The sequence below is a fragment of the Mugil cephalus genome, chromosome 3 (genome assembly GCF_022458985.1).
Source record: "Mugil cephalus isolate CIBA_MC_2020 chromosome 3, CIBA_Mcephalus_1.1, whole genome shotgun sequence".
NCBI lineage: Eukaryota > Metazoa > Chordata > Actinopteri > Mugiliformes > Mugilidae > Mugil > Mugil cephalus.
In genome coordinates this window covers 4094991-4117177 of record NC_061772.1, presented here as the reverse complement: position 1 = coordinate 4117177, position 22187 = coordinate 4094991, and the positions used below count along the sequence as shown (strand labels likewise).

At 40.3% G+C, this 22187-nt stretch overlaps 1 protein-coding gene across 3 annotated transcripts in view; it reads right to left on the bottom strand.

Annotated features, from left to right (window-relative positions):
* The window catches only part of LOC125005504 (cell migration inducing hyaluronidase 1), a 123374-nt gene that overhangs the window by 41230 nt on the left and 59957 nt on the right, over positions 1-22187 (bottom strand). For all 3 annotated transcript variants that reach the window (XM_047580882.1, XM_047580883.1, XM_047580884.1), the window contains exons 3-10: positions 21844-22029; positions 11044-11181; positions 9483-9621; positions 8112-8348; positions 6740-6919; positions 2676-2746; positions 2467-2562; positions 104-225 (exon numbers count right to left, since the gene is read on the bottom strand). In XM_047580882.1, the coding sequence (XP_047436838.1) occupies positions 104-225; positions 2467-2562; positions 2676-2746; positions 6740-6919; positions 8112-8348; positions 9483-9621; positions 11044-11181; positions 21844-21898 (1038 nt within the window). In that variant the 5' untranslated portion in view covers positions 21899-22029. The remainder of the gene's footprint in view (positions 1-103; positions 226-2466; positions 2563-2675; positions 2747-6739; positions 6920-8111; positions 8349-9482; positions 9622-11043; positions 11182-21843; positions 22030-22187) is intronic.

Below are 22187 nucleotides of genomic sequence, written 5' to 3'. Positions count from 1 at the left end.
TAAAATAGTACAGTAAGCAAATTATTCTTCTATAGCGTTGTGTTATGCTGTCCTACATGTTATGTAGTACGTAGAACACGTACTTGATGAAGAGGAGATTTACCTGGATGTCCAGAGGACTGCTACACAGTCGGTCTGGATAGGCCTCGTGCAGATCAGTTAGTTTTTCCCAGTCTCCAGATCCCCTCTCATCATCCCTGTCAAACCAATCAGTCCACTCTGCCTCTGTCAGAGACACACATATGCACACACACAGTTCAGCGGTCCAAGTGGTATTAGATCAATCTACAGTGTGTCAAGGCTATGACCTGGTTCATTTATCCTGTCAGAGAGCATCTGTATCACAGTAAAAAAAAAAAAAAAAAAAGGTTGTCTCGTCCCATTGTGCTCTCTGTCTGGATGACATAACGGAGGTTGTGCATTTGACTTTGTGTCTGAATTTCAGTCTGAAGCGCAACACATATATCATAGTACATGTGAATGTGTCCTTGCGCTGGAAATGGGTAGCTTTATTAAAAGAGTCGCTATCTGATGTGAGATTAGATGCATCTGTTTGGAATCAGATTTGGACTGCTGCTACAGGAGATGATAATAACCGCAGCATATCGCATAGTTAGGTGTGAGGCAGGCGTATCGATCGGGCGATGATATGATGTTGGCAACACCAAGGCTGATCACTTACAGCACAGGCAGCATTTAAAAGCCCTGATGCAATACTGAAAAGGCAAGACATGTTCTGTCTTATTGAGCAACAATAAAAAAAAAAAACATTATTCCCAAATTAACACTCTTCTTCTTTTCTTTTCATCTGTTCCCTCACCCTATCCTCTGCATCCTCTTCTTCATGTCCTCCTTCACAAGATCCATAAACCTCCTCTCTGGTTTTCCTCTGCCTCCTGTCTGGCAGCTCTGACCTCAGTATCCTTCAACCAATATATCCACCACCCCTCCTCTAAACAAGCCCAAACTATCTCAACCTGATCTCTTTAACTTCGTTTCTAAAACATCTCACATGAGCCGTCGCTCTGTTGTACTCATTTCTGATCCTATCCATCCCGGGTCAACATCTCCAGGGCTTCCTTCCGTCTTTTCCTCACGGTCACTGTCTCTAAACCATAAAGCATTGCTGGTCTCACCACTGTCCTGTAAACCTTTACTTTCTTTCCTGCTGCTACTCTTTTTTTGCTACTCTTTCTCCACCCATTTCATTCTGCCTGCACACTGACCAAGTAGAGAAGCTTGAGGTATATTTCATTCTTCTTCAGTCTTATTGAAAGTAACAATAAACAGGCTGTGGTGGGGAAACCACAGGAGTGTTGAGTAAACATGGAGGCCACCAAGTAAAAAAAGTGTCCAGTGATCCCTTCATGTATATTTTATTGTGAAGATAAATTATGCTTTTGTTTTTGTGCTCCAAAAACCTGTTGGTTTGTGGTGAGTAAATGATTTTGAGGAAAGAATGTGTAACATTTATGTAGTAAAAAACTATGTTTTTTAAATTTTGTTTTTAGCAACAGGTTCTTCAGAGAACCCTTGACTCAATTAAGGTGCCGATAAGAACTGTAAGGTTCTCTAAAAAACAGGATAACAAATAGTTCTTTGAAGAACCAATAGGCAAAAGGTTCCTTGGAGAAAAGGTTCTTCTATGTCATCAATGTGAAGAACCACTTTTGGTTCCAATTCAAACCTTTATTTTTAAGGGTAGGGTGTATTTAAGGCCTGCCATAAATCAAAACCATGTCATTATGGCATCAAAGCCTCTTATTCCTTTTTGTTGTCCGGCGTCAAAGCTGCCAAACAAAAGGAAGAAGATTTCCTCTTCTGTTTTAGATTGGGGCTAGGACCGAAGCTGCCAAAAATCTAAACTTGTCTCATGAAGGAAACGTATAAGGACACTGATGTGTTGCCTGTAATCACCATTATATGGAAGGTAAGTTTTGGGAAGGGAAGACATTTCTTCCTGTACTAATGTACTGTCCCACAAGCTGTGTTCCTGATGCATATTTTTTATTTCCTTTTTTTCCCCTTCTACTCTTTACTTTGCTCTTTATTATGTTCATTATTATGTTATTGCATCTACTCTATGTGCAATTGTATTACCTTAAAAATTCAATAAACCCTAAGTGATAAAAAATAAATACATAAACATGTGTGCTGTGGATACTTGGTAGTAGGAGACCATCATTCAATACCACCAACTTGATTCACCACAATAAAAAAACAGGCAAAGGCTGCACAGAAAGAAAAACACTGAATGCTGCGTTCAGAATGAGTAAGATAAGAGAGGCCTTTATGAATCTCCAGGGGAGGATATTTTGTTCATTTATGATCGGATCAGGACTCGATCGGGCGATAACGAATATTAAAAGATTGGTATCACATCTGTGGGCAAAAAAAAACTCAATGGAGACAACTCCAAGTTGTTGCACAGCAAACCCCAGCATATCTGTGTGTGAGAAGACTTACCTTGCACCCACTGGCTGCTGGTGGTAATGGTGAAATGCTCTCCAAAATTTGACTGGAAAACAGTGGTGCTCCGGGCCTCTGAGGAGGCCTTGGTCCCTGTTAAACATGCACACATTGTTTAAATGCTTTTAGCCATGTAAGATGAAATCATAACAAAGGTCCATGTTGATCATGTTCCATTAAAATGTCATTTCTAAATTGATTCCCACCTTGATAGATAGCGTGATCCTCCACAACAGAAGAGGCGTCGCCTTTTTTCACAATAAAGGTCCAGGGGTGCCTGCAGAGAGAGAGATGAAGAAAGGAGAGAGAAAATAGGTGGTAAATTGGATAGATGAAACAAGTAGTGAGGTGTGGAAGGGCAGAGGGTAAGGGAGGAAAGAGACACAGGAAGAAGACAGAGAGAAAAGGCACAAGAAAGATGTAGCAAATAAGAAATGGAGCGTCAAGTGGAGGGGGGGGGGGCACAGGGAGATAGAAGCAGCAGAACAGCAGGTGAAGAGGGAGGGACATCTACATTAGACTGCACACTCATGCACACACACGGACACACGCATACACAGGCATGCACACACACACACAGTGTGACACTTGCCAATACAAACACACAGAGGCTGACATTATATTTCTAATGATGTTAACATACAGAGTGAGAGGCTGACATCCACAAGTGTGAAGTCTGGGTAATTAAAGGTATCCAAGCAGCCATCACTCAGGTAATGCCATGCTAGCTGTCAGAGAGAACCAACGGCAGCTCCGTGTTTGTGTGAGACTCAATGTCTAAGATGTCAATGAACGGATGTGAGTGGCTGTACGTGGGCAGTCAGGAAAGAGAACTGTGTGTAAACTGCAGGAGTCTGGACAGAGGTTTGACATGGCTGGAGACGACTGGTATACGGTGCTCATTCAGGTCAACTTCTCTTTGCCGTGCAATTTATTGCACTTTTAACTTCTAAAATAACAACACATACTTCATGACTTAGACTACAGGTCCGCTAGGGGGTCCACAGAGGTACTGCAGGGAGGCCGCAAAATCTTTGGTTGACGAGATATTTTTATTTTATTTTATAATTGTTTTTAATTTTCTCCCACAAATTTGAATTTCTTAACATGAATCCAACATATTTTAGTAAAGGGATAAAAGGAGGCAGAGGACGCTATCTTTCAGTCAGCACTTCACTCAGTCAGCGATACAGGAGCACTAGACTGGACCTGCCAATCACAGGGCTGCATATTACAAACCGAGAGACCTTTCAGTCCCTATGTAAAATCCTGGGGACTGAAGATTAGCAGAAGAGAAAGTAACAGTGCAGTTCGCTCCCATCATTCAACTACTGAGGCCAGACTAGATCACTTTGTCACTCCAACAAAAACTAAATAGAAAAGAAAAAATCAATATTTGAGCCTGTGTATTATTTGAATAGCGTAATATTGAATGCAGATAATAATAATAAGGTATATTTCTAAAGAGCATTAGGCTAAGTTTAATATAGAACACATATTGTAGGGTTCCCTGCTTAATATCTCCATCAGTTTGGGGAACCTTGGCCTGAAAAACATTACAGAACCCTGACCAAGAGCAAGAACCCATCAACCAACATTCAACTTGGTAACACAGTGACACCATGGCCTGTATCCATATATCCCCAAAAACTTACAACTGCATCTGCGTGCATTCCCAACAGCATCAGAGGTGTGTTGCTGTTGTGTTCCTCTGCGCTGCCAGCCGCACCACTGTGACAGCTGCAGTAAACATATGCAAATTACATCACTGAGAATGTATTGCAGAGTCTACACTGTCTCATAAATTCCAGCTTATTAAAATGTCTCAGGGTGCGCCGCAAATTACACAGCATCTCTCTCCTGATGACACTAGTGTTGGCCTCTTTGGCAATAGTGTGAGGACAGCAGGCGACAAGAGTCATTAGGCAGGAATCCCTCTGTCGCCCCACCACTGCTCCCATCCATTTAGTTTGTCCTCCACAGCATCCACAGCCATGCAGCAGAGTGCAAATTGGAAAAGGAATGTTAACTTGCGCTCTGTCCACAAGTCATTTATGAAACCCCTTGTCAGTGTTTCCTGCGGTTTGTCTGCAGCATTACGTTTCATAACACCCCGTGGCTCAGAAACTAAGCACAGAGCCCACACTGTCAGGATTCAGCAGCATCCCCTCTCTGGCCGACACCTAGGCTACCGATATTGAAACTGACAAGCAGCATGCAAAACATTCAGGAAAGCTTGTGCCGCACTTTGCAAAGTCACCTATCCAAAAGTCCTGCATTTTGTAAAAAAAAAAAACAAAAGCATTTGTCCCCTCTGATACGTCTAATGTCAGAAACAGCGTTCCTCAACAACCAACATTTGGAGACAGAGGCTGCGCGGTGCGGTCCAAGCATGGAGCCATGCGGAGCCGCACCAACGATGACCCGCCCACACTTCTGCTGGACTCTCTCACATTTTCATTCGATTAACACTCCGCTCTGCTCTACCTCCACGGCCCTAGCGCCTGCAGTCATCGTGACGTTACACCCTGTTTCTATGGCGTCAAATGTCATAAAACTAAACTAAATTAAAACGAAACGTCAGAAAAATGGACACCTGAGTAAACATCATTGAGTGTTATATTACCTACTTAAAATGACAGAATCAGCCTTGATTTTTCTCTCTACTTGCTTTGGCTTCACTTTTAAGGAGCTGTTTGTAGTCTATGGTTTGTGTGGTTTGTATTTGGGTACATGCACACAAAACAAATATTGTTTTTCACATCAGCATGAAACAGTAGACAAACACTGACTAAACACTCACCAGTGGAAAGATGTTTTTCTCAGGAGTTGTTACAGAACAAGTCAAATCTGATGTAAGCTTAATGACTGGTAATATGTACTCATATTTACAAACCTGTCAACCCTCTGTCCTTGAACTTAACCAAAGGCAGCTTGAACCTAAAGTGCTGCAAAAAAGTATCTGACTCCCTCCTGACTTTAGCTATTTTTGCAGAACAAATACAAATGCAAAACAGGTGACGCAATTGTATTTATTAAGGAAAAATGCTCTGCAAAAGTACATGTCCTCCTGAACGTAACAGTTAGTTAGTAGGAAAGACCGCAAGAAAACATTTCTGGTAACTACAGACCAGTCTCTCTGACATTCCTGTGGTTGAATTCTGACCCGCTCCTCTTTGAGGTTCTGTCTTAATGCGTCCACATGAGTGAGTTTACAAACATGACCTGCTCTTTCCAGTCCCATTACAGCATCTCAGCGGCATTTCAGTGACACGGCCACTGAGGTCAGAGGTGGATTACTCTTATGTTTGAGCCTATTGTCTTGCTTTGTATCAACGTTGTGTTTGAGCTTTAACTTCACAGACTGATGACCTGACATTCTCCCTCAGGGTTTTCTGGTGGAGAGAAGACTTCGTTTTTTATTTAATTACTGCAAGCTGAGGTGAGGCGGCAAAACAAATCTCAGCTGTAACAGGACGCTCTTACAGGAATTTTGGAAGGTCGGTCGGGGGAAGCTCTGCTATTGTTCCACGTCATCTTTCTCCCTCTCTTGATTTTAGAACAGTGTTCCTCTGGTGAGATCTGTTATTTCCAGACTATTTCCACATTATCAGTGATGATTTGATCTAACAGGATGTCGTCGTGTGTCTGGGACCGTCTAGTCCACCTGAGACCAGTCATCACTGATGTGTTGCTTTTCTAAATTTAGAAAACTAAGTTGGTTCATCACTTCTGTTTCAATAAATACAAAAAAATATGAGTTGGAACAACAAGAGAGTTTTGCATTACTACAACTACAAAGGGAATGCCCTGTCAGTGGAATCAAAGGGCTGCCCTTTGTAGGCCAACCACTACAGTTTTTGTGTTTGTTTTTCAGATGTTACACTAGAGATGGTTTATTGAAAATCATTAAGAACCAAAGGGTCCCCATAAGCTGCAGGGATTAATTACAAAAAGACAGCTATTCACTGTGATTCACCTGGGGTTGTAACATTTTCTCATTAATTCATAGCAATCAATTAAAAGAGCGCTCCAGTGCTGGGAGCTTCAAGAACGCATTTTTATTCCAGACAATGGTGTGAGCTGAATACATTTCTGTGGCAAGAAATGAGCAGAGAAGTCGCGCTCATTGGTGTGACTGGAAAGAATTAACTAACAATCACAGTCATACCTGGCTCATCTATTTCTCATGTATTTTTGATTATGAATATGAGATGCGCTCTCAGTTGTCATTTTTTTATTTGAATTATTTACTCATTTTGTTTCTTACCGAAATCCCAAACTGCTAATGTGTTGGCTGCCCAGCCTAGAGAGGCTACTCTTGGCTGAGTCCTCCAGGTTGTTGGAGCCCTCGTCGTTGACCACCATAGCCAGTATGAGTCCCGCCTCCACTTCCTCTACATACTTTGCAAGGCGGCGACTCTCATTCTTACTGCGGTATGTGTCAAACCTGTGGGAGTGAAGGGGATTTGAAAGAGGAAAACAGGAAAGAAAGTCATCATGTAGCATGATTACATGTGTGCTAATATTCATGTATTATTGCATACACCTAGCAGGCATTACATTATGATCACCTCCCTAATATTGTGTGTCTGTGCCAGGCTGCATCCCGCTGGGGTCATTGCTATGGGGTGGGGTGTCTGGACTGGTGTAGGTGAGTGGTGCATGTCTACGAAGCATCTAAATGAGTGTCAGGTCCTAAAGTTTCCCAGCAGAACACGGAATTGTCACAAGTTGGCCAATGTTATTCACTTCTCCTGTCAGTGGTTTTTATGTTGTGGCTGATCAGTGTATGACGCAATATTAAAGTATGTTTTTCATCTAATCATTTCATTTGTATATTCTAAGTTAAGCATCATTCGGATTGCAGCTTATTTTACATGTGACTCATGGACATATAAGTTTTATGAGACCTCTGCTCATATATCTCATATATATATATATATATATATATATATATATATATATATGTAGCATAACACGTGGCCTCGTGCATGTTACCAGTCAGCTCTGTGTGTGGTTCACAAACTAATCAGCCAACCATTTGCGATGCACTGGGAGAGATGGATGCCCAACAGAAAATGACGCATATCTGGCTGTGAAGAGGAACACACTTGCTGCTTCATGTATGCTGATTTCCTGCACAACTGCAGGGCAGGCAATCATCCGACACTGCTCATGTTAACACAATCAGGTCCAAAGATTAAGGCAAAAAATTTACCCAATATCTTAAAAAAAAAACATAAAATATTGTTTGCTTTGAGAATTCCTCACACATTTCCTTAAAATCCAAGTGAAATAAATTGTTTTATTCCACTTTCTTTGTAAATTGCATTTACATAAAGATACTGAAATGGAGAATTACAAATAGAACAATAAAATCCTATATATTTATGTGACCTTATGATTGAAATAACATGAGTAATTAATCATGACAGGATATTAAGCATGTCATTGGTTTGTTAATGTAATATCCCTGTATAAAACTATACCAGAGCAATTAGAGGCACATTTGTCTCTTTCATTACAGCCCTTCATTACAGGCTTATGAGATGTCAGCCACCAGATCATTTCTACTCTAATTAAGTCTCAGCATTGTTCGGCAGCCGTGGCACAGCCTCTGTGTTCAAGCATACCCTCACCTGTCATCATGCAGCACCTCTCCGGTCTTGGGGTCGATTATGTGTATAATGATGCCTCGGTTCCCCCAGCTTCTCTGGAACAGGTAGTTGTTTTGGTTGCTTTCTCCAGAGTGCAGGGTCTTGTTGAGGAACGTCCATGACAGCTTCTTTTGCCCGTGAATCTCCAGTGTCCCTCCTGTCCCCACGCCAATGTACTTCCTCCCAAAGTAGCCGTGTTCTTCATCGCTATCATCCATTCTGAGAACAGTGTAACACAATTATAAATATTTAAATGATATGTTGTCCTACAAGTTTTTTTAGGTTACTGTTTGTGCTGCTAAATAAATGCAGGAATTGTCAAACACAGTCTACATATATGATACAAAGACGTAGGACACAGTAGATAGCAGAAACCACCACTGTCAAGTCTGAGAGGTTTTATTAAATTAGGGAAGTGTGTTTTTGTTCAAAATAAGGTCAAATTAAGGCTAGATATTTAAAACATGATTTCAGAATGAAAAATACTGTGACTTCCATATGCTGTCTGTTGCACTTAGCCATGTAGACCATGGTTTCTGAAGATATGAATCTACAGACATGTTAACAGTGATGTTAAGCAGCATGTCAACACTGATGTTATGAGGTGTGCAAGAAATCTGATGGCGACCATCATGTCACCAGGCCGATATTTGTGGTTTAAATGAAATTTAAGTGAATTTAAAGTTAACTAGGGAAAAAAAACATTGGAAAAAAAAAAAACGGTACGGTGGAGTATCTAGCCTTAGACTGAGTCACCAACCACACTAAAACAAAAAAAGAAAAGGCTCAGTAAGCTTCCTAAAACAGCAGCAGGGTGACATATGTGAGATTCAGTCAAACTAAACTAGAGGGACATTTAAAATAAGAAAGGAACACGGCACAGTGGAACAAAGCCTGACCCAGGTCCGCTTCATGGTCTTCAATGTGGGACAAATAAAACCTGGTCCAGGATGAATGTTAAAAAATGTATTACAAAAGGAAGAAAAATCTCCATAGTCAGTTACATCATGATTGTTAACCTGCGTGCATAACTGTAGACCATAACTCCAGACACTGAGGAAGGAGCCTGGCCATGTATAACGGCAAGTTTAATTGTCACTTACCTGACCTATAACTCCTACATTTTAAGTATCTTACTCATTTATATAATAGGTTGATTGTTTGTTCTACAGACATCCAGTCTAACACCAATCCATTTGAGAGAAATATCAAATATCAACCAAGCTATAAAGTTTAGATACTGACCAGACGGACATCATTTTTAATGACAGGCCAGCAGGGTTTTAAAACATGAGCCTCACACTGATCTTAAATCCATAGTATTTTCATATGTGTTCAACATCATGAAACTACCTTCCAAACAGGGAGATGGTGAGGTTGCCTCTATAAGGACAGTCTGGGCTGCCAATGTGCAGTTCCCCGTTGTTCCCAATCAGAATGTGTTTTGTCCGGAGCAGTATGGGCCGGTTGGTGTCAGCAATCACCAGCTTTCCTACAGGGGAGAGAGGGGTAGGGGGTGGGTGAGTGATGAGGCCTCCTGGCAGTTTTTTCATGCCCCGCTGCCCTCAGACACCTTCTGTCTTCCTACCATTTATGGCCCTGGGCTCAGGCTGCCCACACAAACACACACACACAGATGGATCTTGCCAGCCAGCCGCTTACCAGGTCTGCAATCCGATGATTCCAGCTCAGTAGCGAAATGGTGAATGGCTGCAGAACATCAAACCTCACCTCCATGGACTACTCCCCTCGAAAATGACCATGTCCTTGCTTTCAACACAGTTACTTCTTAAATAATATTACTCCATTTACACAACGCACAAAAAGCAGTGCACTGAAACGTCACTTCACTTGTAATTTACTTGGAGATGTCTGTCAGCTGTTAAAGCACTCACAGTACTGTGGCCGTATACACTATATACTCCGATGGGGATACTGCTGAAAGTAACCCATGATACATATCATAATAGTATAGTTGTAATAGTATATAATCAGAGATGGCTGAATACAGGTCAACAACATTAAACACTTACTAGCTTAGAGACTACTGTGGTGAAAGAACTACTTAGGAAACCTCACATAAACTTGTATTTAACATTAGCCTGGCATTGCCCAACAAATACACTAACGCCCATTAGCTGGGAATCTCTATTTTTTTTACACCTGAGTCTACCATAAATAATAAATGATACCATGACCCAGTTAATGCATACTTTTTGACATTCAGACTTAATCATTGTGACTGTTATTTACAGGTCATTGGCACATGCTAACAGCTTACTGAAAGAATGAATTCTAATTCTGACATTTAATTAAGAAATTGTGCCAATTTATTCTTTTTTTTTACGCTGGCTCCCAGTAGTCCCAGCTCAGATTTTATTTCACTTCAGAACACACACAAGACGAGCCTTCATACCTGATGTCATTATTACTTTATAAATCATGCATGCTCCTCTCATAATACACTCTCATGACCCAGAGTTAGAAATACGTCTGTATGCATGCCCCCTTACGTTTGAACAATCTCCCAACTGATATTACCACTGTCTGACTGTGCTGACCTTTAAATCTAAACTATTCTTTGATTTATTTAGACTGTTTACCTCTTAACATCATTCTCTCTGGCAGGTTGCCCTCTGTCTCCATAAATCTATTAGGTCCCGTTCAAATCCCAAACACCTGCGTCCCTCTAAACCTGTGTATTGTGTTGTTTCTCGAGCATATCAGTCTTTGAGCTGTGAGTATTCCTGTGTCATCCCTTCCATCCCTACTTTCACCTGAAGTCTCTCTATAGGACCCAATACTACTCATATGGCTGTGTGTGTAGTCTGCCCTGATACACTGGTATTCTCAGAAATATATGAGATACTTAAAGTACTTTACTTTAAAGCAAGATGGCTTTTTCCTCTCATACCTCCATTTAGAATCTCAATGGAGTGGACTGTAGCTGAAGTTGTGAGAAGGACCTTCCTGCCATAACCGATTGTAACACGGTGGTCTTCACTGTGTCCTGGCATCCATGGCAGCAGCCCTGGTTCTTTATCTGGACACACTGGAGGAGACACAGAACGCACAACGAATTAGCTTGTAATGTTTGACTTGTAATGCATATACAAAATGGACACCAATATACAGGACACCACTCTAACATTATAACCACCTCTCCCTTGTGCCTTCAGATGTGACTAATCAGAGAATGGACATGGTCCGGAATTTGGCTGCTGGCATGAAGGAGTGTCTAGGTGGGTGCTACATGTCCAAGTAACATCCACATGAATGGCAGGTCCAAATGTTTCCCAGCAGAACATTGCATTGTTACAAGATGGTCAATGTTATTTACTTCTCCTGTTAGTGGTTTTAATGTTGTGATGTATTTACTCATTAACTGTCCCTGACTGGAAATATCAGTCTGGAGAATTACCTGAGTCCATTTTATAATTTATTCTTTTGCTATAGTTCTACACATCACAGAGAAACACTGGAACATAAACTGTGCAGCGTGCATGTGATAAGCTTATTGTTCAAGATCAAACAGTTACCTAATGTTGTTGGCTTGGAAAGCGTAGCCACATCTCAGATGCCTGAGTTGTAATCTGTTACATCAAAGACTCCTCTAAAAGGATTTCCATTAAATAACTAACTGTTCATAGCACATAGAATTCATGTGATGAATGTATTCACAAAAAGAAAGCGGAAATAATGTATACAACCTCGGCAGAAGGTTATTACTCTACATCTAGACCAGCTTTCCTCCTACAACCTCCCCAAATGTAGGGGAGCCAAATGGAATACTTTATTTTCCTCCACTTCTCACACAGCTGCTTTGGTCGCTTTTTGCATGTTTAACTTGACTGCAACAACCACCAAGGCACACTAAAAAAAGTTCTCGGGGAAAGAACAAGGAATCAGCCTATAACACCAGGCCTCTTCACTTTTTCCCTATATGGTGAGATAACACATTGTAAAAACTGCAGCTACTACTGCAACAAATAAAATTCAAGAAGTGCAGGAAAAGCTGTGGAAAAAAAGTGGCTAGATGAATTGAAAATGTTGTTTACAGGACTCCAACAAATGAAAAGGAATAAAAATGTGGCCATGAGTCCCCTCTTTGCTCCCCGTGGCCTTCGCTGTATCAACAGAAAATCTTATCGAAACCCTGCAGTTCCAGTAAAGTGACAGAATCAGGGGAACTGTTGGAAAACACTCTAAAGTCTAGAATGAATGAAACCTTGACGACACAGTTAATCTATGATAGCCTTTTCAGGCTTTATTGCCACATTTACGAAAGATTTTAGCGGCAGTCCATTGCTTTTACAGGACCAATCTGAAATGAAGAGCTCTCAGAGGGGTTTAAGGAGAATACACCTGTGGGTGTTAGGATTAAAAGCAGGTTTGTGTCAGTTCCTCGAGATTGTGATTATTACTCTTCATTTTGCACTGACATTGAACTATTAGAGGAAAATGCTTCATGGAGGCAGGGAAAGAGAATAACATGGGGCTGACGTATCCAGGCGTTCAGATCTGTAAATGCAACACAATGGCCAACTTGTCACCTTGAGCTGAAATCGACAGGTTGGTACACATTTTTATGGACTATTGAGAGGTAGAACAGAAAATCGCTGCCCTTCAATGTAAATTCTGCAACAATCCATTAAATATGATGCACTGATAATAACCAGACACTATGTTATGGATCAGATTTTTCTCATTATTTTTGTTCCGTACTACTCTTATTTATTTAGTTTCCTAACTATCTAAATGAGGATGAAATAGCTCAGAAGGTTATTGGATTGCTCACTCAAGAGAAAGAGTGAGTGATAAACCCATTTAGTTGGTGTCTGTAACTATTGGGATAGCACTGAGACACCGTGTCTACATGTCCAGTCCCACCAATAGTTTTAATCTATTGCTCTCTGGTTTGCGTGTTGGTTACCTCATCTCCCCACCATCTAATGGATCCATCAATGGCATTGACTGGCCCGGGACCTGAATTGTCAAGTAAATTTCCCAGAGGGCTAACACAGATTGATAGGCAGGGACATGCAATCAGCTGGTTTCTAGTGTCTGTAAATGACAGCTATTTGGCTCTGCAGAGCTCAGATTGTTTGTGGAGGTGTGTGTGTCTGCAGTCCTGCTAAGAGCCTAAGATAATACCCTCCGGTTACCATTTTCAATATTTATTTCAATATTTCTATTTATATCTATAATATCTGTCATGACAGTCTAGACTGTAGCGGGATACGCTGGTGTAAGCATTTACACATGTATGTTCAAAGATGGTCTCAAGAGTATGGTCATCTGCTGACTCTTAGTCACTGACCTATTACTGCTTTTGTACTCATACAGGTTTTGCTTGGGTGTTCACAAGCAGCTGGTGTCTAAGTGGGTTCATTTCCAGGTTTCCACCTTTTCCAAATACTAAAAGACACAGACATACAAATGGAAACGCTTACACTTGCAGTACACGGCACAAAATTCCTCATCAGCACCTGTTCACACACACATTCCTGAGTGACCGTCTGAAGTCAGTTCACAGAGACCTGCGTCTGCCAAGGGTTTAGCAGCTGGGAGTGTGAACTGCTGAACGTGCTGCTTTGCTTAAAAAAAAAAAAAAACTTAATCCAACAACATAATGAACTGTGTCTGGACTTCATCAGAAAACCACCAACCCAGGGAGAAATACACCACAAAAACAAATATGCCAGAAAAAGCCTTACACCTGGTTTCTTCATGGTTAATTATAGGTGCTGACAGGATGATCACTGAGTGTAAGAGAGCAAAGACCCTTCTAAGAGACCTGCTGCATTATTGAACTGGGTCTGCACTGTTTCAGCTTGTTCTTGATTAAAACGGATCAGTCCTAAACCACTGATGCACGAAGTTGGGATCTTGCTCGGTACATTCCACTGTTAAATGAACAAGTCAACATGTTGAATTCTACTAAGATGAAGGGGACAATGAATCCTTAAAAAGGTCAGAGGAAGCCATGTCAACCAGTCTCATGAGATATTACAGTACTCACATAGTGTGGTCTTAAGAGTGTTAAATGTTATCATGAGGTAGGTGAGAACAGATATTTACATTTGAAACTGCTGGAGATTCATCAACAAGAGTTGAGATTTTGAAAAGACATAAGGACTCTTACTTAAAACCTACAGCCCCATTAAGTTATTTTCTTCTCTTTTAGTCCAACAGTCATAACAAGTGTTTGATACTTCACTCAGATTAATATGTTCTCGAAACTAAAACTTAAAGTAATCCATTGTCTTGACTTGACTTTTGTCTGTGTGGTCACTGTTCGTTAAGCTCACGTCTTTACGCTTTAACATGAAAAAAAGTGATGGGGAGGAGGGCTGACATAATATGAACACTGGGAAATCTACAGGTTGCCACCATTTTAGCTTTTTTTAATTTGACAGAACTATTACTATAAAATGGTGATACCTTTGAAATCAGACTCTGCAAAGCGGATTAAACCACGGTACTACAACGTCAGCTAAAACACGGGCGCCATAAGCAGAATGGAGGTGTGGATTTTAGAGGCTGTTTCCCTACCAGGAATAACTTCCAAAGAGGCTGTCCTTTCCTTGGCTGCAGTGGCGGTTGTAGATCATTATTACCAGGGGGGCCGAGGTGGGGCCAGTGTTTTGTCAGGGGGGCACATATAAGGACAAAACAGGGCAATATTTAAGCTTTCAAAATGTTTAGTTTAGTTTATTTAAAACCAAAACCTTGATAAACCGTGTTTGTCTTTCTTTGTAAAATAAGATTTCTCTTTTTGCATAAAATAAAACTTTTATCTGCACAATGACACTTTTTTAATCTATTTAACTACACACAGAGTTCTTTTTCACAGCATGAGCCTTAAATGTACAAACATTAATTATCATTAATAAAGTAGCTACATGCTGTTGGTTATTTCACCCATTTCCCAAGCATGACATCATGTTTACTGACCTCAATAGCTTTACTTATTCACAAACATAACAAGATCAAGCCGTGATTAAGCGTAATAAAAACGGATTTTGTCATCGTAGTGAACAGTAAAACATCAATATGTGACGTCATTTCAAAAGTGACATTACGAAATTGAATCGTTTTCCAACCTTGGCCTCTTTGCAGTAGTCCATGCAAGCAATTTGCGCTGCCGGTCTTCCAGAAGCAGGTAACACTGTGTGTATAGCACTTCAAGGAGTCCGTGTAGAACGCTCCCTCGTGTTAGTTCCGATCTTTGAGCTACCGCATGTCGCCATAAGAAATTAATAAATCTATTATCCATTCAGCACAGGGGCCACAACAGGGACACTGGCCCATTGGCCCCAGTGTAAAACCGCCAATGCTTGGCTGCCCCCCTCTATGAATCAGATTGACTCATTGAGGGCATTATTTCAAATGTTCAAACGCCAATATCAGCTTTTGTACATCTTATCAAAGTATTTTAAAATACATTAAAATTTTTTGGACAAACGAGATGTTAGTTGAATGTGTCTGAAGTTTAGATAAACTTTAAAGGGGAAATGAAACATACATGTATTGATCGTTGAACTGTGTACTATATCCAAAATGACCCTTTGCTAAAATCAAAGATTTAATAAGCTTATTTTTCATCATTTTCATCTGGCTTGCCCGCTAGGGCGTCGCCATTTTGAAGTGACGTCACCGGTCATGGGGTTGGTAGGGTTCTTCAGCTGCTGAAGAAAGTGAAGGATCTCTGATGAAAATAAACGTCCCTTGAAAATCTACTTTGTTCAAGCTGTTAGGGCATGGGAACCGAGCAGTAATACCACTACGAGTGGAAGAAGTGGTGGAGCTGGTGATTTGGGGAAAAGAAACTGAACTGACTGAAACAGTTATGTGCATAAACATTATTCATTGTACTGGAGCTGCAGTTTATTAAGAATTCCGATTTGCTGTTGTTATAGACATATTGTTCATGAATAAAAGCAGTGAATCGGCGTAGTGTATATAGACACTTCCAAATATTTACTATGATCTGATCTCATTCAAATCCGGGTTTAAGAAAGAAAAAAAAAAGTCACCTGTGGGGATTACCTGGATGGACGGAGCGCGCTCTGCGATAATAAAATATTCTGCACCTTCTCAAACAGAAGAGACAAGATGATGGAACTGAGGATAATATCAGTGGAGTAGATTATAATGTTTGGAGACGTGTCACTGCTTTGGAAAACGTGGCGTCACGGTAAGAAATAACGTTACGTTCGGAGGTTGCATCTGCTCTGGCTAGTAATGGACGATGGCTGGGCTCACTTTCTAATTTATGTCTTTCATTTAGCTGCTTCTAGCAAAGCTGTCATCTGATGACTAGATTGTAAAGGTGATATTTAACTTAGGCTACGTGTGATCGTCTGCTAGGCTTGTGTTTGTTGGCCAGTGCTACCTATTCATTCCCTACCTGGCTGTTAGCACGTTAGCATCCTGTCCCTGCGGTAGACCGAGGCCTCTGAGCTGCTCTGTAGCAGACAGGTTATACACGGTGAAAAAGAAAATAGACGGAGCCATTTCAGGATTTAGTCTGTTGTGAACAACCAGCTTGTTTGACTCAAATGATTTCTCCTCAATGTAGTCTCCTCCGTAGAAAAAAAAAAAAAAAAAAAAGTTTATGAATCGGACTATTTTTCCCTCGGCTTTAATCTTGTAAAATTAGTTTATAAATCCGTCTTTCTCTAGCTCTCCCTCTTCTCTCTTTCACCCTACTTCTATGGGAATCACCGAGCTAACAACCCCATGACGTCACTGGCTAAAAACATAACGGTGGCTCTGTCTATGCTAACATTTTATATTATATATTCCATAAGAGTGGAACCCCATCTGTCAAATACTGTTAACTCGACTTAGAGCTCCCTTTCCCATTTAAAACTGCTATCAGTATGGATGATAGATGAGAAATTTAAGTAGAAACTATTAAAAAACAGTGCTCCAAACAGCGAGTCATGTACAATTATCTGAAAATGTGAGTTGAAATGGTGAGGAATTGTGAGTTAATTTCACAAGATATTTTTTTAAGTTGTTTTAACTCACAGTATCAAGTTGAAACAAGAAATAACAATTAGCTATAACTTGAAACAGGGGTTTTCTTCAAACTGACTTCAGCTGGTAGCAGTTGGACTTTTGTTTCTAAGACTTGAATTGGACAGTGGGGCAGAAATGAAATGCATGAAATCTAGGTCCATGCAGAGAACTAGTTATCATTTTACTTACATATGTTGTTTGTTATCATTCTATTTTATTATTTCCTTTTGAAAATAAAAGTGTTATTCTGCTGTTTCACTTTACTTGTGTACCCTTATTTACCCTCATTTTGACTCGGGTCTGAAGACTTTTTTATTTAACCGTGTCATATTTAAAGTGCCTTGTTCATCTGGACAATCATCATCTTCACCATCAGTCACTGTTGGACAATGGAATGATGTCACGTTCATTTGGTAGCGATCTGAAATAACTGTGGTACTTTTTGTTTTTCCATCATTTTGCACATTTTCATGTACTATTTCCAAATTAATGAGTGCGAGGATATCGACTATATGTGATTCCATTTGCTTTGGTGAGTCTTACTTGATGCATTCCGTTGCTGTTTGCTTTTAGACAGCCCAGTTTCCACATGACAGGGGTCATTAAACTTTCATTTGATACTTTTCCACAGCAAGTCAAACACCCCATAGACAGCAGCTTTAGCTGTGGTGTTTAGATCCACATTAGCGGTGAGCTCTATAGTCTGACATGGCTCTGTGACTGTCATTTGGAGGATAATCACAACTGCGTTTTTATACAGAAAGTGTGGTTATTATTTAACTATCCCAAAAACTTTTCTCCAATCTATTGTTTTTTATTTAGCAAATGTGCTGACAGATAGAGCCTACATAGTAACATTTGTGCACAGTCTTAGCTCATATTACTAGTGCAACTACACTACAACTCCCAGAGATAACCTCCAGACATAGAAATATTACAGCTTTGTAGTTTCTGTTTCTACAGAAACAGAATATATTCAACATATCAGGCCCATTTTTTACATGTATTACGGTCAAAAATAACTGATTATGTGTACTTTATGTGAACTAATGACTGCATCTTGCCTTCTCTCTGTCCTTTCTTTGCTGTAATACAGACCATGCAGTTTTTATGCTAGGCTGCAACGTTGGTTATGCTTGTTGTTTTAGATCTCTCAGTCAAATCTTGGCATGAATTGAAGTCATTACAATCACCTTGTCTCCCAGCTGGTTCCTAGAAATACAATAAGATCCGGTCTAAACCTGGTGCAATAGACAACTTTGTCTGGGAAAGAGCCACAAGACTTAAAGCTCAGCTTTCACATAAAAACTATGCATCTTAAATGTGGTCTAATGAAAACAAGCTTGTATTCCACTGTCTGAAATGCATGCCTAATTTAAATACACATTAAACACATTAAAGTGCAGCAAAGGTGAGCCAATTTCCTAAACCTTTAAAGGAGCAGGTAATCCAATTTACCACAAGAGGTAAAAGTCAGTGTTTGCCTGAGGGCCACACATTGACATTAATTCATACAAAAAAAATCTTGTATTATTATTTTCACTTATGGACCATTAATATAATGTCAGTGAATTCCTCTGTGTTTGAGTTTTTCATTGATATGCAGCGCCAGTGCTACACCTCCAATAAAAAGCCAATCTGTCTCAGAGTGGGAAGCGCTTATGGTTGCAATTTAAACGTTTTTTTTTCTTTTTTTTTCTGTTTTTAGTCACAATAAAGAGTTGCAATAAAAAGCAGCAGCGAGAAGAAAGTGGAGTTCGAGTACGTGTTCACTTTAAAGTTAAATAACTCTAGTGCCTTGAGCCCTACTACACAAACACACTTTTTTGTTTTTTTTGTTTTTTGTTGGCATGTATGTCAAATGTATGAATATGCATGATTGTGCCATATGTGCATACATTTCAAAGTTCAGTTTGATGTGAAGCCTTGATCATTGAATTCAGGGTCGTAAAATGACTTAGTTCTGCTGTTCATTTCAGTAGAAGAAAACAACACCTCTTTCTCTAATCTCTTCCTTTTTCCTGGAAAAGGAATTAGTCCCAGACATTAGTATTCAATAACTGCGCTTAAGTTGTAATATACCTAAACTGAAAGTGGTATTCTTTTGTCACTGCAGGTGTTTAATTATCTTTTGCTGATTTCACTATATGCGTTGCACTTTTGTTTAGTTTTAATTACCATTCCTATTCATGCATAAATCTTCTAACTACGATACCGTGACTGTGTTGCACTACCATCTTCAAGTTTGCTGTCAATATGACCGGCTTGAGCCCTAACACACCAAGATGAGACCAACTGCAGAGAGGACGCATAAGCACTGACCAGCTTGAGCCAAGACAATAACCTCTCCCTTAACGAAGTTTGAAATTCCTAGGTGTGCACGTCAAAGAGGATTTGTCCTGGTCACTACACACTGACGCTGTGGTCAGGAGAGCTCGCCAGAGGAAGTTTGGCATGAACACTAAAATCATGACAAACTTGTGCAGGTGTACCATCGAGATGCTGCTGATGGCCTGACACACAGCATGGTACAGGAACTGTTTCACTCAAAGCCAGAAAGCGCTACAGAGGGAGGTGGAAATGGCATGGCGCATCGCTGGAGACTGTCCCCTCTCCATCCAGGGCATTTATCAAAAACGGTGCCTACGGATGGCACACAGCACAATCAGGAAGCAAAGCCACCCTGCGTGTAGCCTGTTTTCCCTGTTATTTTCTGGCAGACTGTACAGGAGCCTGGCTGCAGGCACCAACAGACTGAAGGACAGCTTCTACCACCAGGCCATCAGACTCCTCTACTCACAGCAGACTATCCTCTGGACACTGAACATAATCCCTGTTCACTGATACACTACAAAGTGAAATAAGACTTCCACCTGTAAATATGCTGTAAATTCAGTAATTTATGTGTAATTTTAGTATTATACTTACTATTTACGGCTGAGCTGACGAGTTCTCTCATTTACAATATTTCATTGCACAGTTAACACGTTGCTAATTCTGCAAACAAATAAACCAGAATCTGAATCTGAATAGGGGATGTTTGACAAAGTGTTTGTGTGTGTGTGTGTGTCTTTGTGTAACAATGTGTGGCTTGTCTGTATTGTTAAACACTGGCTATCATGAGACCCTGTGAACACTAGTGCTTAGCTTTTCTGTCACCTAGAAGATCGCCAATCCCACTGTAATTCATTTTCAGCAAGTATTTACAAAAACATAATGACACATTCTCTGGACTGGGCAAAGTGACGATAATTTGTCTGACTGTTAGATATTTAATATCTAATCATTTTGATTATCAGTACTTTCTGGACTTCACATTAAAGGTAAGAAGTTCTCAAATTTCCACCTTGACAAAAAATTCATGATCTTGAATTAAGATTTGGTTTGTTAAGACTTGTTTCCTCTGCGATAAATAAACATTTACTCACTTTTTAACATCATACATGGATTTCAGGTGTACCTTTGTATTCTACACACAAACACTCTCAATCTGTCTGAGGGCTACAAATCTGTAGTATGAACATTTAGCATACAGGATATTTCAAGGACTAATCCATCATGATTCCTGACAGCTGCCGTTGTTTGCATATGGTCCAGATGTTTGAGTACACGTCACTGCAGATTTTTGACAGCCATAGGACAAACACAAAGTAAGAAACAAAGTGACAAATGGGATGGAGAGCTAAAGCTATGTGGTAGTGCTTGTCACTCGTCCCAATAATCAGGGACACACTGTAGGACAGAGTATCTGCTATCTGCTTCCCATTAATGAACAGCCCTGACACTGACATTGCTATGCTGATATCCAAAACATAACTGTGTTTCCTGTCTCTTCAGAAATCTATCGATGCAAATATACTGTGCAGCTTGCCTGTGCATCCACAAATACCATGGTATCATGAAGTATTACGTGGGCAGGATACAGATTAATCCCACTTATTTTTGAAGCAGCCTTCGTCTGTAAAGGTTGGCCTGGTGCCCCAGGGTCATGACACTGAACAGAATTACAAAGGTGCTTCCTGGGTACATGTTGAGAGAATGTACCGCTCTAGATCAAGTTACATAAAACTATATTCATTTACATTTTACTCAACTAATTACTCATCAGCAAATGTACTGTTTTTCAACTTTATTTATACAGCAATTAAAAAAAATAAAAAACAGCTATAGCAAAACAGGCATTGTGGAGCAACAAACAAGCAGCCCTTCAGCTGGGTGGATTGTACTGACCGTGCTTGTGGTGTAACTTCAGCAAACGAGATAATAATATACAATATTTGCCAATATTACCCATAATTTCATTTGGTGAAGGCTAACCTCATCCAAAGCCCCTCCCCTAAAATCAATTGCAATTTGCGCCAACACTACTTGATGCCACTAATTCCTACTCGCTAAACATTTAGTTCGCAGTAAGGTAGTAAACTAACTGACAAAATGTCAAGGCAACAGAACACTGATGGATTTATTAACGACCTTGTTTCAAAGGGCAATCAAAAATTGATTTGAAGGTCAGTATTCGGAAAAAATGGATGTTTGATAATTTTGGCTTTGGCTTTTCTTCTTATTTGATCAAATTTACATGTTAGAATTTGATTAGTGACGGGTGGCATTAATCCTCCTCATTTGTGTTTCATGTCAATGTCAGATTAAAAAAAACAAACAAAATAAGCAAAACAAAACTCACCTGCTTGGATGCTGGGGAGCAGCAGAGCTGCCAGAAACACGACACATGTCTTCATCTCGCTCAGTCTGCCCCTGACCAACTTCACACCTGAGGTCTTCAAAGGATGCTGCAGACCTCCCAGTGGACTTGAGAGGGGCTTTTGGAGTATGAAGTGCCAAGTTCACAGAGGGGGGCCACCAAAGGCACCTACAACATCACATTAAAATGCAGAGACTCAATAAGTCATGTACAAATAGGCAATTCTGAAGGACTCCCCGGTGTGCAAACATAGCAGGGAGTCTGTAGCATTTCTGGACAGCTATGTCACACTGTGGAGGAACCTTCCAGAACGTCAATTTGAATGG